Source organism: Perca flavescens, chromosome 4 (assembly GCF_004354835.1).
Source record: "Perca flavescens isolate YP-PL-M2 chromosome 4, PFLA_1.0, whole genome shotgun sequence".
Classification (NCBI taxonomy): Eukaryota; Metazoa; Chordata; class Actinopteri; order Perciformes; family Percidae; genus Perca; species Perca flavescens.
In genome coordinates, this window is record NC_041334.1 from 21,434,550 (window position 1) to 21,452,449 (window position 17,900).

A 17,900-nucleotide genomic window follows, 5' to 3' on the forward strand; every position below is an offset into this window, starting at 1 on the left:
AGTGCCATTTTGTTAAAGTTATTTTACTAATGCACCAACTGACTCTGATTTGTAACGTTTGACCTGTTTATTTGTTGATGACAGTTTTGTGCTTATGCTTTTCATTCCCTGGCTCCGAGACGCTCTTTGCTTTGGCAGCTCTTCTTCATCCCCTATGTGTGTCTAGCTGAACACTAAATTGTTCAGGGATTGCTTCAGAGTCTAACCCCCTGATCCCTCTCCCTTTGTCCCAGTGTTTACTTCTCAGCGCCAAACATCCATTGAAAAATGCACCTCTGAGCTTCAGCTCTCGACTCCAGACGGAGAAATTATTGTCTGCCTTCTGTCTGCTGAAATAATACATTCAGAAACAACATATTCCCTCATTATTCTTACTTACTTGGGCAAAGTTAAGAAAGAAAAGTTGCTTGTAATCCATGTCTAGACCAGGTAGACGAGGCTCCTCACCCTCCATCTCCACCCATTTTAGGTAAGCCTGTAAACACACACACACACACACAAACACACACACACACACAAAAACCAACAGGTTTCAGAGCTACAGAATGTTTTTTATAAACATTTTGGACTTTGTTATTGTTGCTGAACATGGTTTTGTAGAGCTAACATCCAACCTTATATGCTTGATGAATCCCTCCATTGTCTGCAATGTTCTCCCCCAAAGTGCTGATTCCACTGACCTGCAGCCACACAGACAAAACCATGAACACACAAACACACACACCGACATGAAAACACTCATCCTGGTGATCACCTAATACATAGTTTACATTGTCGGAGATTAGAGCCAAAAGACAAAACAACTAATTTCGTGCTTACGTTTTGTCCACCAGCTAGCTTCCAGTTGAAGTTTCCATATTGTTGCACCATGCACTGTGACTGCTCTTTAAAATGCTCAGCAGAGTAATTACTCCACCAGTTTAGCATATTACCATCCTTGTCAAAATTACGCCCTGTGAGGAAACATAATACATTTAAAGTACTATTTGCCAAACATGATGCAGTAACTTGTGTAACCAGCAAACTTAAAATAAACTGTTATTATAAAATGACAGTGAATGATAAACTGCATTTATCAGTTTGGGCTTCCACAAATATCCACGATGAATCACTCGTGTCTCACCGTTGTCATCAAATCCGTGTGTGATCTCATGTCCGATAACCATTCCTATCCCACCGAAGTTAAGGGCCTGGTGCTGATGTTTGCTGAAGAAAGGCGGCTGCAGGATTCCTGCTGGAAACACTGAACAGACAAAAACAACAGGAGTAAAAACACAATTGAGTACTGGCAACATTGAACCATACATTGTTACCATAAATATGAAAAAAAAAAAAAAACATCTCTCATTTGAGGCAAAGCTCTTACCGATCTGGTTTCTGTTGGGTGAATAGAATGCATTCACCACAGCAGCACCAATGATCCACCTGAGAAGTGATAGATTTATAATTGATAAAACACCATTAAACTGTATTTCAGTTGAAGATACTGTACTGTAAAATCCATGCACAGAGCATATTCTGCACCATGAAACAAAATATTTAAACCTTCATTTTCAATGTTGTTTGGGGATTATTTGATGCAGACACAGAGATTCTTTCTCTTGTTACTGTAGGACATTTAATGCACCATGTCCATTTTAGAAAATCGGTTTCTTATGTTTTGGCTAAGAATAGCCCTGTTTACTATCTTGGAACAGAAAGCAAAAACATATGAATGTCATTTCTCAACCTCATTTAAAAAAGGAGGTTTGTGTTGTCACCGTTGCATTTTAACTGTGAAAACATGGTGACCACCTGAGTTTTACAGTTTGTACTGTCAGATGTATTGACAGCTTACAAGTCCGGGTCAACTGGTTCTCTGAGCTTCTTCAGACTCTTGTGTGCTTCAGACTTGAGGTTCTCCAGGATGTTCTCAAAGTAGTGTTCTTCACTAAAATTCAGCTGGAAAACAAAAACAAAAAACAGGACAAATCAGAGATCAGTGACATATGTCATGTTCTTGTTCACAGTGGTCTGGGAAATAGACTGAGTTTTTACTTACATGAGCGTACTCCCGGTCAAGCTTCTGGTTGCCTTCCTGTAGAATATGATCTGGATAGCCGATATGTTCCTTGATTGCCATGGCCTACATTACACGCAGAACAATTAGCATGATAAGATGGAACATCCAGAGAAGATACATCCTTATTTTTTAAGCTATTTTCTTAGCCTGGCTGTGTACTTTACCTTCTCTTTTGCCTTCTCCTTCGAGGGAATATCCATCCAGCTTAACTCCTCCAGTGTTTCCACATATGCTTTCTGGATCTTACTGATAAGGTCACTTACCTGTGAACAGTGTAATCACAATCCCATACAGAAACAAATTGTCATAATTATGGGGCCCCGGGTAACACAATACATTTTGTGTATAAATAGATTTTGTTCATAATTATAATTGCAATGTCATTACCACTATAATATGTAACAGTGGAGTGTGAAATGTATTTCGAAAAGCGACACTTGGCGCCTCTAGGTCTAATTTCTGCACATGAATTTCTTACAAGAATGCAGCATGAGACAGCTTGCATTAATTGTTTGATGTAAATTGCCTCTGTGTTAGTAACTGATTTCCATGCTCTAAGGAAGCTGATGTTTTTGTTATGTTCATGGGGGTTACAGACCAAAAGGACTTACCATTCGTTTGCTTTCTCCAGCAAAGGTCTCACGCACATATAAAGCTCCAACTGCGTTCTCCATGCTGCTCTGGACGTAACGGACGCATTCTCGCCACCAAGCATCCTTCACAGTGGTCCCATAGAGAGTCTGACCATACACACAAACACACACACGCACACACACACAGACAGACAACACACTGTAATTGAGTTTTTGATCAAGCTCATTTTAATGTGTTGCTCTTTTATGTCACGCTCATCGCACCTTTCTGTAACGGGCTCTGGCATCTTTGAAACGGCGGCTCAAACTGTTAACTCTGTCAATGATGAGCTGCCAGGTGAGGTAGTTCTGCATAGTTCTGCAAACATATATAGTTTTTGTGTCAACGTGTTGAGCTGAATTGGAACAATTCTGTAATAATTGAATTTGCCCGGGCTACTGTTTGCATAACACTCTTAGACTGACCTGACACTGTGTTTTGAGAGAACGTCATTCATCTTCTCAAGGTAAGGAGAGCTGTACACCACCACCTCCTCCTCTAGCTGCACCTCGATGGACACGCTGGACAGCACACCTTGAATAAATCGTGTCCAGTTATAACCCTGGAAAACAAAAGGGAGGAGATATTTTGCATGTTAAACATGGTTAAAATACAATATGGTTAAATATGTTTTACATGGAAGGGTTTCCCAGCTACTTTTCTAATTGTTTCTAATGTGAAGAAGGTGGGGGAAGTTCAAAGTAACAACACCACAGCCTCAGCCAGTGCAGCTAAATTAAATCTCTATAGATTCAAGTTTATTCAAAATCTATATATTTGTGCCATCAAATAGAACAAGCTACATCCTTTAATTAAGGAGCTCAGAGTCAATATTAATTAATTAATTGATTGCCTGTCTCTGTTTATTTCATTGATATTTGCATCTTGAACACTGTAATTGGGGATGTTAATGATACTTTGTACCTTACATTGTATTACATTTTCCAGTTCTTTAGTTTTTTAAATTGCAGCGAGCTGCTACTGTTAGCGGGTGCGGTAAACATATCCATAGTAACAGTGAGCTCCACCAATCAGAGACGTCGCTGTTATGTTTAGGATTGTGGGTAGTGTAGTACTTCTCCATGACATCGCAAATAAAACATGTTTTTCTTAAAACAAGGTTGATATCATACAGATTTCTGGCTTCTTACAGGGGCATAAACCTTTGTTTCACAATCATAGGTTGGGGTAAGTGTTCTTTGGATGGTTTAGACATTATGGCTCATATTAAAAATCCTTATGGAGAAAATGAATGGGAGTTTACTTCCGGAACTACAAGAATAATATTCTCTATTAAACCGTCTCTGCTATGCTTACCAGCAGTCGAGTACTACTACTACTACGTTTTAAAGGTGCACTATGAGTTCCTGCATGGTCACTTCTGTTGACGTTCCAAGTAAATTTCAAACAAAACAGAGCAAGCTCCCCCCTCCCCCCATGTTTCCGTAACTGTCATATGACTAACTGTCACTAACCCCCACCCCCTCCCCCAATCATCTTATTGGTGATTGACTGGAGTAGTTTGTTGTATTTTGGTGCACAGCCTGTGCCTCTAGTGTTTGTTTGACGTTTATGACCCCTGTGTTGTCTCCCAAGACCGGGCTTTTTCACAGTATTCAGGGGGTAGGCAGCTAGCAGATCAAGGAGAGATGCCTACGATTTGAGACAAAAATGAAATCGTGCTGAAACCGTGCAGGAACTCATAGTGCACCTTTAAGGTTTCTGTTTTAAAGGAATAGTTTAACAATTTGGGTAATATGCTTATGTACTTTTTTTTGCCAAGAGTTAGATACAAATATTAATACTACTCTCATGGCTGTTTGCTAACTGTATGTAGCAAGAACCAGCAGCTGTTAGCTTAGCTTTGCACAAAGACTGGAAACAAGGGCAAACAGCTAGTCTGGCTCTATCCAAAGGTAATCAAATGGATCTACCAGCACCCTGAAAGCTTACAAAAAACATGTTATATCCTGTTTATTTTGCATGGCAACCTCTAATTACACTTCAGTTTTTGTACAGATTAAAAAATAAATATATAATCATGTTCATTAGTGAGCTTTATAGGGGCTTGTAGGTAAATTTAGTTACCTTTGGACCGAGTCAGGCTAGCTGTTTCCCAATGTTTCCAGATTTTGCGCTAAGCTAACCAGTTAGCTTCATATTAGCATACAGTACAGAAATGAGAGTGGTATCAATCTTCTCATCTAACTCTTGTCAAAAAGCAAATAAGTGTATTTTCCAAAACTATTTATTTAATGGACATGTGTAAGTTAATTGGAAATCTTTATTTGCCATGGTCATAGTATAAATCTGATATAACCAATGTGTCTTTACATTTGCCTTCTACCAAGTGGACAGCTGGCAAAAAGACACAAGTGGAAACATTCTCAATCACTCCAATCAGAGTCAAATATAGTTTAGTGCTTGCACTTTATGTAACACACAAGAAAGAAGGGAAATCACACGTACATTAAAGCTGAATGTGCTTTGTAGCTCTCCAAGTGTCATCTTGTTGTAGAGAACGGTGACATCTTGGCGCTCCTCTGCCGGTGATGTGGCCTGTACAGCAACAGGAAGGAAGAAGACTTCTATAAACGGATGCTTGGTTATATATATATTCACATTTTGCTCTCCTTTCATCAGCAAAGTCTCATTCGTCATGCTCTTGACAGACAAAAAAAATCTGGTTAAAAGCTTGGCTGATCCCCTATGTTCACACTAAATGTAGCCTGATTCTCTCATTTAAAAGAAGCAGAGAGGAGGTACTCATTTTTCATCTTGTCATTATTAATTTTCCTTAAGCCATCATCCCACAATTCCATTTCCTGTTGAGGCTGGCACTCACATTGGCGATGTCTGTCTCCAGCTCCAGCACTTGCATCATTTCCTCCCACACACGGTCATCATCCTGAGTCAAGTTCCTGTCCTCTCGGGTTATCTTCGCAATAGAAACCATGAAATGTAGGTAGGCCTCTCGAACCTATGGTGCAATCACACGTTATTAAATTTTGTTTCCACAGCAAAATCAAGGTTGTGTCAGAACAACCAAGGTGATTGGTTAGTATTAGATTTGCACCACTCAATTAAAAGAAAAATTGAAAAGTTTATTTTCCAAAAAGTAACTGGTTACTCAGGATATAGACTATATCCTTGACGGTCCACTTCCTGTGCCGCAGGAAATTCCGCCGGATGCATGTATTTTCCGTTTCCTTCTGCTTTCTTTGTGTTGAAATTTTAAATTTTGTGGATAAATGAGGACCGTTGTTGACTGCTCCTCAGATCTCTGCAGGGCACATTGAGACAGCTAGCTAAACTATCTGTTCAATCTGAGTTTTCTCTTTCCCGACTAGTTTGCAGCGGCTCTGTGCAGAATTTAGCGCCGCCCATGACAATTCTGATTGGTTTAAATAAATGTCATTTAACCAGAGCATGTTTTCCTCCCATCCCCGAATGCTATGTGGAGTAGCCAGACCCTCCTTCAGCGCACTTTGGAGGAGGGTCTGGAAAAGCGAGACTACTAGGAGGATAAGACCAGAGATAATAAGACCTGACTGTGGACACTTTCTTCAGTAGAAAGTAGTTCCAGTGCAGCTGTAACTGTGAAGTCCTTACCTTTTTGTAGTTTCCATCATTGAAGTAATAGTCTCTTGATGGCATACCAAGTCCTGGCTGGTCAATCTAACCAGAGTAAGCAAGAATAATAATTAAGAATGTTGGTATGTCTTTAACAGTATAATTAAAATATATGACTGGCAATATTCTATATTTTTCTTATTGTCAATAAATCCCATGAAAATACCAAAACTTCATAATAATGAACTGGTCCTACTAACATGTATTATCTGTGGAGGAAAAGCCTGTCATAGTTTATTTCTCTGTGATAGACCTAAACTTTCTAACATACAACATCCTGTAGTTTGTATGTAGTCCATCCCACATTTATGTCCTAAAAACTCCCAAGCACACCAAATGTGTATTATTCCACTGTTGAAAATAGTCCCCAACAAATACACCATTTACTCCAGTTTATGTACTGTTTGCTAAAAACTTTATCTTTAATAAAAATTAAACTATACATTTGTGACCCGTTTTTAAAGATTTACATCTTTATTAGAAATGAAGTGCCACAGGGTAGAGAAAGTTAGAAAGTATTAGGAGACAGACTAACACATAATGACTGTATAATAACATTATGACTGTAATCTGTTTTTTTGTGATCTTACATAAATGATATGGCGCCGAGAGTCCCGGTCGTCTGTCCACACGTACATGTCCAGCAGAACCTTCTTGTGGAAAAGAGCGGTAAGCTTTGCTAGTGTGTCCTCGAGGCTCCATGCTTCCTCTGCAATTACAGGAAGAAAAAAAACTGGCACTTAGTTTAAACACAGTTATCTAACTGTAAAGAGCTATTTAATGTTGCAGGATGCAAAAATCAGGCTCTGCTGCACATTTAACTGGGCTCTCTGTGTAAATCTGTGTGTGCAGATGCAGCTATGTGTGGTTAATTCAGTTTGAGCCACCGTCCATGATTACATTTAATTAAAGTGTCAAGTGCCAGGAGCCTGGGGAAGAGCAGTGTAGACTATTTAAAGCATCCTTCACAGTCCCGAGTGAGGACCTGCTCCTCTACCCACTCATCACACTCCCAAACTCCACACATTCTGTTTTGCTGTTCAGCTGAAGAGCCTCGGCCGGCCTCTTGATCCCGCCAACAAAGCTCACACTCAGCAATTCACTGAGTGCAAATATAGCAACACAAGCTCTGCGTGAGCACATGTTTTTGAGTAGGAACATGACTGCTTGTTTGTGTGGATGTGCACATTTGCATGTTTATACAGAACAAGGTGTAGGCATTAATGAGAGTGTGTTTCTACCTGTAGTGGTGTTCCAGTCATCTGACGCCACAGGCCAGTCTCCGATACTCTCAATGAGCTGCAGGAGGGGCTGGGAGTCACGCTGCTCTATGAGGCCTGCAGGTAAAATACCTTAACTTATGAACACACAACAACACTGTAGTCTCTCTACTATTCATTTGGTAAGACAACGTGCTTTATTTAGATTGAAAAGTTGTAGTTTTTTTACCTTGGAAACAGCAGTTCAATCTCACCACAAGAATAAACCTTCAATCTCAACCTTTGAGCCAACCGAAAAGTCCTTAAAAGGTTCAGAATTCTTACATTTCAATGACAGGGTAGCTTCATCTTTTGATGCCTCAAATAAGACCTTAGGTTGAAAGTTATAAAAAGTATTTAATTGAATCTACAAAAGTCTTAAATATTTGTCTTGCCTGCTGTAGACAGTTAGTTATAAAATGTTCTTGGAGCCGATTGTGGGCTGTGAGACGTGAGGGATTAACACTGTTACTACTGCTAACTACAGAAACTAGAAAGCTCATACTGTAATGGGTAAGTGTTCATTTAACTTTAAAACAATAAAACTCTATTGAACTTAGTCATTTTAATTGTTTAATCCATCATCCATTTGAATGCACCTTATCCATGCCCAGGCTGTGATAATTACATTAATGATATCATTAGAAAGTATTGCCTTATACAACTTTGAGAAGTACTGAAAAGATGTGATATAATATTAAATAAGTCTAGAACACATTGTCTCTACTAGTTTTCCATCATACTTTCATACTTTGGTAGTATGGTCATGAAACAGGTATTAAATTGCATTCTATATATGACATTATAAAGAGCTTTACAAGTCTTACATTTAACTCAGTGAAACCTGCAGAAACCCTGGCTGAGGAAGATACAATAAGCAGCTCCAAGCAACTGTTTATGTTTATTTTTTTAGAAGTAAAAAAAACCCTAATTTGGGCAGTGTAAAGAGAGCCTTACTCTCATTCATGCAGGAGTTGTAAAGGACTTTGGCTTTCTTGATGGCATTTCTGTCCTTTTCATTCTCTGTCTCAAGAACACCTGCAACAACAAAACACATGCAGACATTTCATCTCTGAATGAAGCCCACGCATGACTCTGAATGCTGCAGCCCACTGACCACTAAAGATTAAGCCCAGCTGACCTTTGAGGACAATCTCCAGCTTGTCCCTCAGAATGTCAAAGACGCTGTGGCGGGAGCTCGTCTCTGGAATAACATGTCTCTCCAGCCAACCCCCGCAGGCATACTGGTAGAAATTATCACAGGGCTTCACAGACTTATCCATGTTCTGCAAGAGCCGAGCAGCTTTGAGGTATCACAGAGAGAAGAGGGGAAAGAGAGACAGGGTGATGAAGATCCACATGTGGTTAGAAAACAGCTTTTGGCAGGGATGGGGGAGAAAAAACAGCTCCTCTCACCTGCAGTAACACAGTCCGCAGTTGTGCACACACTGTTGTGGCTGGAGCGAAACAGCTGGCCTGAAAAAATCAAGTAAACATTCGTGAGAAAGCATGCAGACTATTTGACAAACTACACCCCAACTGAGACAAGGAGGATGTTGCTCTGTAAAACAAGCTCATTCTAAATAGTCTAGAGCATTGGTGTAGTCTGTGTGTGACAGGCAATGTCAGCAGTGACTCTGTTCTTTCACTTTTGTGTGGCACTGCTGATCAGGCAGTAAAGGGAATTACAGTATTACAGTGACTATCCGAGGTGCACGCTCCAATATGACACATGCCAACCCACGTATCACACGGTGCTTCCTGTGTTCACTTTACAAGTTTAAAGCGAGGAACACTCACCTTCACTTGTTGAGCTCCTCGACACACTCGTTTTGTCATATTGTTCTGAATTGGTTGGAAGAAACAGATTTTTAGACACCATTATACACAGTTAGGACAACTTTATTCTAAATTATCACGATAATTTAACATGTAAGCATGAGAAAACACAATTGAGGCGTATACAGCATTGTGTTTGTGTTTCACAAAAGTCCACAAAAGATCATCTATTCTTTCAAAAAAAACTGCAATGAAAAGAACCTGGAGTTGTTCCCAACTTAAAGGTTAGGCCTGTGTGTGTAGTGTATATTATGAGCAAAACCCTTCTTTTGCTTATTTTGGTGGGTAACATTAACATTTAAAAATCCCTAAAAAAAAACTGAAGACATATGTGCATCAATATTGCATGAATCAATGTTATGGTCATATGTGAAAGCATTTCTAGGGTCAGGATATTTTCCTGTGTCAATGTCAGCTTGCAGTCACACAAAAACAGAGCAGGGGGACACTTGTCATTAGCCATCTGTAACATCTAGATCTTTCCACAGTGAGCCTGACAAGAGCCATTACCTTTCACAACCGATGTGTAGAGGACTACCAACCCGGCCAAGGCACAGCTGACTAACAGCAGCAACACAGACAGACCGATTTCTGCAACAGTCCAACGACGCTTTCCAGGTTTACTTGATTTCTCCATGATATCCATTTGACTTTCGGATTTGCCCATATTCCTCCTGACTGCCGGTTCTGTGGGAAAGACACTGTTGGAGTGTGGGATGGTCGTGGCAGAGAGCTACCAGTGTGTGCGTGTGTGTGTGTGTGTGTGTGTGTGTGTGTGTGTGTGTGTGTGTGTGTGTGTGTGTGTGTGTGTGTGTGTGTGTGTGTGTGTGTGTGTGTGTGGGCTGTGCAGTGATCCATCAGTAAACTGTGCAAGCTGACCTGCAGTGAGCGAGCTTCAACTGCTAAACACCTACAACAACTTCACTGACAGGAGTTGTGAAACTGTTGGTCTTGCTGCAGAAAAACAGTTTGTCACTTTACATGTTATTCTTTTCTAAAGTAATGTAAAACGTTTCAGCCCAGGTTTAATTTGTATAGCCTTTACTTTAATAATTTTTGAGCCTGTTGAATTCACAAAATGGGCCTTTTGGCCATTCATTACTTACCTTTAAAAGTCATGACATCCTTGATAAAAGCTAAATGCCTACATTCTCTCTAATTTATGTATTTACCATCAAGCTATCTTAATGTGAGAGGAATTCAAAAGGAAAATTAATTGGGAGATTTAGTAAGAGGTGACACAAGGATTGCTTTGTCCTGCTTTTCTTTGTTGTAAAGGACACCAGTCATTATTGGATCCTGGTGGTCCAACATGGCGTTGATATACACGCTAAAAAGTGAGTATGTATCTTGATAACACGCCAATAATGGCATACGAATTGGCGTGTCATACATACGCTATTTCATGAGATCAGTCTGGGTGATCGAGACCTCAAATAAAGTTGCCAACAATCATTTTGAAAGGTCACAAGATGATTAAATGGATGAGAAATAAAAAACAAAACATTTTTATGATACAAACTGTTTAGCCCCTCAGTCTTCTCAAAATCCTTTAAATGAAACAATCTGAGAAAGATAAAAGAAAAACTCGCATCTCCACATTATGACCAAAGCTGGTGACGTGGCATCACAAGTAGATATTTCTTTATTCTAATGGGCCACCAGCCAAAAAGGTATGGTTTGGAATAGTATGGTATGGTATGGTTTGGTGTAGTATGGTATGGTATGGTATGGTATGGTAATAATGATAGTTCTCCAGGGCTCAGTGCACCTGTTTTAATAACCTGACCACATACATTTTGTTCAGTGTATGAGTTCATTTAAGACATTTTTTTTTCACTTCATCATTGATCTCCATCTGTTGTTAATATAGGACAGAGGGTTGTTGTGTATATTGAATGTGACATTTATTCTGGAAACAATTTGAGGAACTGTAAATGAACCATCCAATTTACCCCCCTCCCCCTCAACATACACACACACACAGACACACACACACACCAGGCCTCATAAGCCCACTTTAAAAGAGTTCATTTTTATGCACAATAATTATGTATGTGTGAACACAATATTGCAAATGAGCATATGTGCAGGGGACAAAACGACAATCACCAGTGGCTTTCAGCAACATTGCTTTGCATCTATTCACTCTGCCGCACCTGTTTCTCCATAACCAGCTCCATTGCCCTATCATTAGGCCTGACAGGGGACGGGCTGTAAATCAGAGGTTCACACTGCTGTGCCCCATTAGCCCTTCCTGATGAATACTCATGGGCACATATCTGGCACTACAGTGATGAATAGCAGGCAGGGGCTTGTTAGAGCTTCCCTGACATCCTCAGAATCAGACTGCACAGAAACTGTTATACTTCATCAAAGACAGGCCTCACTTTAAGGAGAACTACACAATAATGTGCGGTCTACTGTGTCAATACAAGATTTGTTGTTGTCCAATAAGACTTATTTACATCTTTAAATGTCCTCAGATTGTAAGTTGTGCTGCATTTCTGTTTTATTTATCCCTGTTTTTAGGATACGGGCAGACTGTAGCAGTTTAGTAGAATTTCTAGCAACATGCATTACTAATTGTATTTTTAAACAACCATAAAACCCATGCATATTAGAGGGATAGTGCAGATATGAAGTGGGGTTGTATGAAGTACTTATCCATAGATAATGTATTACCTACAGTAGGAGGTAGTACCGACACGGAAGCTAAACAATGTACTGGTATGGACGGGGGCAGCAGCAAAACATGTTTTAGCCACCTGAAAAATATCGGTTTAAGTGTATGGGAACTGAAGTCGTTATAACGCTCTCTTCAAAGCCACCAGACTCCTTTGACAAAAACTTTAAAAAAATGTTAACCTTGCAGAACTGGTTTACCGATTTGCTGATCTAACCTCTGCCTTGATCGGTTAGTTAGTGAGTTTGTTTTGTTAGTTCCCTAGTACCATTTTAAAACACCAAAGTCACACAATAACAGAAACAAACTAACTGATCGAAGCAGTAATAGACCAGCAAATCCTGTGTTCTGGCATCATGTAGACTGACTATGGATAAGTACCTCATACAACCCAGTCTTAGATCCAAACTATCCCTTTAAGTCTATGGCTTCCTACCATTTCAATTCAGAAAATTGGACAAAAAGGGTATAATATCCTAATATTTTAAGCATTGGTGAAATGGCTTTACAAAATGAAACTGAAATCATCAAGCAGGTTGTCAATAATCAGAGCATGGAACACACATTTATATGACTTGTTTCTTGCATTTATTTATACCATTATGATGGCATTGGTCTTCATGCCTGTTGCAACAAGAGCAGTCTAAGAAATTAAATGAATAATGTGTCTTCATTTATGTATTATTAATGCACGAACCCTACTGAATACGTTTTTTGTTATAGTTGAAGGAGACAACAGATAAAGAATTACACACTGAAATATAGTTTTTGCTGTCTTTTTACCTGATGATGCTCTGTGTTCAATTCTGTTGTATTTTTTTGTTCTTTTATCTTGTGTTTTTTTGTAATGAACTTTGCAATCTTGTTTTGAAACATGCTATGAATAAAGTATTGTCATTGTTATTATTATTAACTCATTTAACTTTGTAGCTGTAATATTAGTAATATTTTTCTTTCTTATTAAAACATTATTGGAGTGGTATTTTTCTCGCCCTGAGTAGCGTTTGCAGATTGTCCTGCAGATAGCCAACAACCAGATGGTTAGGACAGCTTCTGTGTAGCCTGAGAGATAAAAACCCAGGGCCAATAAAATAAAATAAATTCACTGCTGCTCATTGCTATGAGTGCAAGGTAACAGTCAGTGTATTTGTATTTTTATCAACTAAGACAACCGGCAACGGAATAAGAAGCTGCAGTGACAGAGAAAATCTGCTTCACGTCCTCCAGCTGCGGCTCTACACAACATCCTCCAGCTTTATGCCCGCGTACCACAGTGAGGCCTCTGCAGATGATGGGGGTCTGGCCAAGAGGGCAGCATTAAAACATTGTTACAACAATAAATACAAACTAAGCAGACTTAGCAGACTAAGACAACTGTCACATGCTACAGTTAAAAATAAAGCAAAAACAATATGTGACAATATGTGTCATATATGATATGATGCATAAAGCAAAAACAAGACATGATTTTCAGATCCTTTCAAATTGACTTGACCAACAGCAATCATCGCTGACAATTTCAAGTCCCCAGGCGAAAGGGGACTCCCTTTACTCTGGGAACTAACATATGTAGAACATCGTGAGGCTGTGTAGCTTTTGATTTCTACTCTGTCAACTGTGAGTGGATCATCAATGCAAAAAGCTACCGATCCGGTCAGTGACACTGATGATCCAGTTCAGCTCGAGGATTCAGTGTTGAAAATGCGTTCGTTTATGTGCTGAGAGACTGACCTCAAATTGCAATTTTCTGAATATGTCTCCAGCACCAACGACATTATATGATGCATGAAACGTTAACATACCAGTGACATGGTGTAACCTAACAGGTCAGAGGTTCAGTGTGTCAAAACAAAATAATTCCTCTGAAAGTGAGACTAAATGTTTTCAAGTCTGCTTGTTTTAAGCACATTAAGATTACATCCAGTGACTGGTACCGTTCCTCTCGAAATGTACTGCTCCAAATAAAACAAGGATTAACTCGCAGGTCACACTGCCAACACACTTTCTCTAGGTCACTGTTATTCGCTTTGCTACTGACGTATACCTCCAAGTCTTTGATAATGACGGCAGCAATCTTTTTTCCACATGTACAAATGTCCAAACAGCTCAAAATCTTAGAAAATGCTCTTACATATCTGTCCTGGGACTGCTGAGAATCTGACATGAGTGATACATAAAGGCTGCAGTTTCAGGTGGGTAACTTTAACCACCTTCACTTTGGTACTTGACAGCAAACAGGAATCTGATCTGAAGGATCCAGAGGCTTACCTTTGTATGTGGATGGTAGAAGTCCCTGAGCCTTTCCCCCCCACAGCGCGCTAATATCTCAAACACCCCTGCTGAGCATCCACTCAGAGCTGGTGTGTAGAGAAATGAGTCTGTGCTGCGGGTTGAAGGAGACGTTATCCAGTTCAGTGTGCTGCTCAGGGAATGAGTGAGGCAGCAGAGAGAGAGGGAGAGCAAGAGATGGGGGAGGGAGGGAGAGAGAGAGAGAGAGAGAGGAGGCAGATTGGAGGTGATAGTACTGGATTGTTTTTGATTAAAGTACTGGGATATTGGGGATGTGTGTGTTCTTAGGGGTTGAGGTGAGTTGCAATAGGTGTGTATCTGAAGGGTCAACAGGATGTGTTACAGTGTGAAGCAGTTCCCCCTTTGTATCCTTGTGGAGTGCGGCTGGGAGGAAAGGACAGAAAAATCTGGAAAGCTTGCAGAGAGATAAGAAAAACATGTTCTTAAAGCACTCTGCAGACAGATAATCCAGTAACAGAGTTTCTGAACCTCTTTGAGCTGTTTTTATTATCACTGCAACCATAAAAGTGTGGATTTATGCCCTCCTGTCATCATCAAAAGTAACAAACACCACTCATCACTGTTGCTCTTGTCATTCCTCTCTCCTCTCGTGTCCAGGAAGACTCGTCTTTAGGGATATCTCAGATGCTTGGTATTTCTAGGTGGGGATCTGAGCCCTGGCCGGGTGTCAGATTGAAATGGCATGGCGCCCAGACTTATTATCAGCCTGATTACCACACTAATTAGCTGATGATGAAAAGCAACGGTGTGTTTGGCTGATGCTCGTAGAGTTGCTCAGGTGGCTGCTGCTGCTGCTGATGCCCAGGACAAGGTGAGACTAAACACATATAGTGGATCCAACCCAAAATAGTACATGCATTTAATACGTTACAGATCCTTTTTGTTGCTCCCATGCAGCATAATATAAATTCATTGAAGATTAATGTTGCGAAGAAGTGAAGAAGCTTGCAGTCATTTAACAACAACGTGAATGATGGAGTGCAACACGGCGGGGGTCGAGGTTTGCAACTGAGTTAATAATTTATTCATAGATTTTATTTAGCAGCGAGGATGTTTCCTCTCATAAAGTCATTGTGTGAAGTGCAGCACAATTGACTTCCATGATATCCTGACTCTTGCATATGATGTTTGTGGTCACGGACATTGAGAAGTTAATTATAATCCTTATAGGTTTAGAACTGGAGTAAATATTCAGGTGGATGGGTGTAAACAGTACTTAAAATAACCAGAAATAGTGTTCTTTTTGAGTTTTTTGTCATTTGTTATATTTTATACCTACAATATCTTGAATAAATTGACCAAAAACATACATTTGACAAGCCCTATTTTGCCTAAAAAAGGGATAATCACTTAGTTTAGTAATCCTGCAGCTAACAAAAGGTCCCAAAATAATTCGAAATACTCCACCAAAGCTCTAGCGGTATAGAGATTTTAAATATAGTGTGCATAATATTCCTAACTCTTCATGATTTAGACTTATTCATCTTCTAAGGTTAGGCATATATTGTCACATGTGAGCACTGTCTTCAATGACAAGGTCAAGGTCTACATGTTTATCCCTGCAGGGAAGTACAGAGATGTACTCACAGGATTTGGGAAAGGCCAAGAGAGAGCATGTAATCAAGCATAACAGTGTTACGTCCCTCTGAACTATGAAGTCATCCCGCTAGTATGGTGGTAGGTATACTGCAAACAGGAGACTCATACATCTTCTGCAAATAGCCATAAAACTAAAGTAAAAAGCCAGATTTATGCTTCTGAAAGCTGCTTTCTCTTAGTCCCAGTTCGCAGGGAAGCTTCTTTTCTGACTAATGTATTTCTACTAATTTCATTTAAAGTAAATGAACATCAGTGCTTTTAAAAGGTTGGTCGCTTTGGTGTTCTTTTCAGAACGACGCTGTGCTGGTAAGATTTTTTTTTTCACATTTCCAGGAGTCACAACCTTTTGCTTTCTGCCTGATGTGTTTTGGGGCTTTCTGCTCTGTGTTGCAGCATTGTCAGCTGATATGTTGCTTGTTTCGTCCTGCCACTATCATTGCCGAATTTCAAACAAGCAGCTGGCAAACATAAAATCTCTACTCTGCTGCAGTTTCCAGTCTGGATATTGTGTGTTATATATTTGAGTGCACACAGTATCCTCGAGTAAGTCAAATTACATTTAAGTAGGGAACTTCAAATTGGATTATTGGAGATTTATTTGCTGCAAGGCAGCGTATGTTTGTTTTCACACAGGCTGTTAATAAATACTGGACTGTCTCTGTGATTAGTGCATCTGAAAAACCAGCTTGAAAGCTTTTTAATTAGGCTATTGTTGATGAATGCTACTGTACGTATTTGATGGAGAAGGCTGCTCAACTTTGCTAAAAGCCTGCAGCAGAAAATGTAATGCTGTGCTTGGAAACTGGAGAGAAGGATGATGTTGTTCTTGGATGACAGTTTATATATTTTGGTAAAAACTGTCTCATAACTAAAAATGATATCAAATTACAGGTTACGCAACATGGACCAAATGGTTCTCTTCTTTAGTTCCAACAGGAGCCATACATATGAAAACCCTGTGTTCTTATTGGTAGCTAGATTAATTAATCAGGATCTAACATACAGGCCTAGTTTTCATTTTGACTGTTTTTTTTTGCTTTTACTCAGGCACTATTTTGAGCTTGACAATAGTAGTAATCACTGCTTTACATTCTCTACTCCCTGTTAATTATGTCTTGTGTTAAACGCTTTCGGATTAGACCAGCAGTCGGCATGAGCTTAACCAGCCCAGAATATTTGAGTTTTTAATTGCAAATCTTAAAGCTGTTTTCAAGCGGGAAGCTTATTTATTGTGACAAGGTGATACTATCTTCCATTTGTCCTTTCTTACAAATACTAACAATGCTATAGTTCTGGTTATATAAGGATGGTTTGCTGGATGAAATAGAGGCATTGATTGTTGAAACAGGTGGCCACTGCAGCAGTCCGTCTGTCTGACATGACAGTGTTAGTCACCCTTACACACTCTCTGTCAGCTCGGTGGTGTTGTTGGATTCATTGCTGTCCCTCAGCCCCGAAAAACAAATGCTGTGATTAACTGGTGTGTTCCTCCTCTGTTGATTTACTGCATGTGATTAATAGGCCTCGGAGAAGCACACAGGTCATTAAGCACAGCAGTGACATAAAAGCCCTGATGTGAGGTCCGACTGCTGACTAACTCAGAGAGACTGGACCTGAAGCAAACCTCATGGTCTCTGTCCTTGTCTCATAAATCGGCGTCCATTAGATCACAGTTTCAAGGTGTAATGTTTTAAAATACAGGTGATCCACAGCAGAGCGCTGGGGTCACTGTGGACATTTTTACTGCCATCTTCACTCCTCATTAACTCAGGCCAAACTTGAGCGTGGCCATGCATAACACTTTTTACCAAGAAGTAAAAACAGAGTAAAAAAAAAAAAAGAAAAGAAAGAGAGAGTAATCTACTTGTGCAGGGCCGGC

The 17,900-nt window shown here is 39.8% G+C and overlaps 1 protein-coding gene across 1 annotated transcript in view; it reads right to left on the bottom strand.

Moving 5' to 3' along the window:
• The window catches only part of mmel1 (membrane metallo-endopeptidase-like 1), a 21,063-nt gene extending 6,487 nt beyond the window's left edge, over positions 1-14,576 (bottom strand). Inside the window, exons 1-22 of the mRNA XM_028574951.1 lie at positions 14,381-14,576; positions 9,937-10,113; positions 9,388-9,432; positions 9,004-9,063; positions 8,729-8,890; positions 8,545-8,625; positions 7,570-7,665; positions 6,919-7,037; positions 6,308-6,373; positions 5,541-5,675; positions 5,165-5,254; positions 3,121-3,257; positions 2,920-3,013; positions 2,674-2,802; positions 2,227-2,325; positions 2,042-2,125; positions 1,838-1,941; positions 1,367-1,425; positions 1,124-1,243; positions 820-953; positions 615-680; positions 380-475 (exon numbers count right to left, since the gene is read on the bottom strand). Of these exons, the coding sequence (XP_028430752.1) occupies positions 380-475; positions 615-680; positions 820-953; positions 1,124-1,243; positions 1,367-1,425; positions 1,838-1,941; positions 2,042-2,125; positions 2,227-2,325; positions 2,674-2,802; positions 2,920-3,013; positions 3,121-3,257; positions 5,165-5,254; positions 5,541-5,675; positions 6,308-6,373; positions 6,919-7,037; positions 7,570-7,665; positions 8,545-8,625; positions 8,729-8,890; positions 9,004-9,063; positions 9,388-9,432; positions 9,937-10,093 (2,133 nt within the window). The 5' untranslated portion in view covers positions 10,094-10,113; positions 14,381-14,576. The remainder of the gene's footprint in view (positions 1-379; positions 476-614; positions 681-819; positions 954-1,123; positions 1,244-1,366; positions 1,426-1,837; positions 1,942-2,041; positions 2,126-2,226; positions 2,326-2,673; positions 2,803-2,919; positions 3,014-3,120; positions 3,258-5,164; positions 5,255-5,540; positions 5,676-6,307; positions 6,374-6,918; positions 7,038-7,569; positions 7,666-8,544; positions 8,626-8,728; positions 8,891-9,003; positions 9,064-9,387; positions 9,433-9,936; positions 10,114-14,380) is intronic.
• Positions 14,577-17,900: the final 3,324 nt, after the last annotated feature.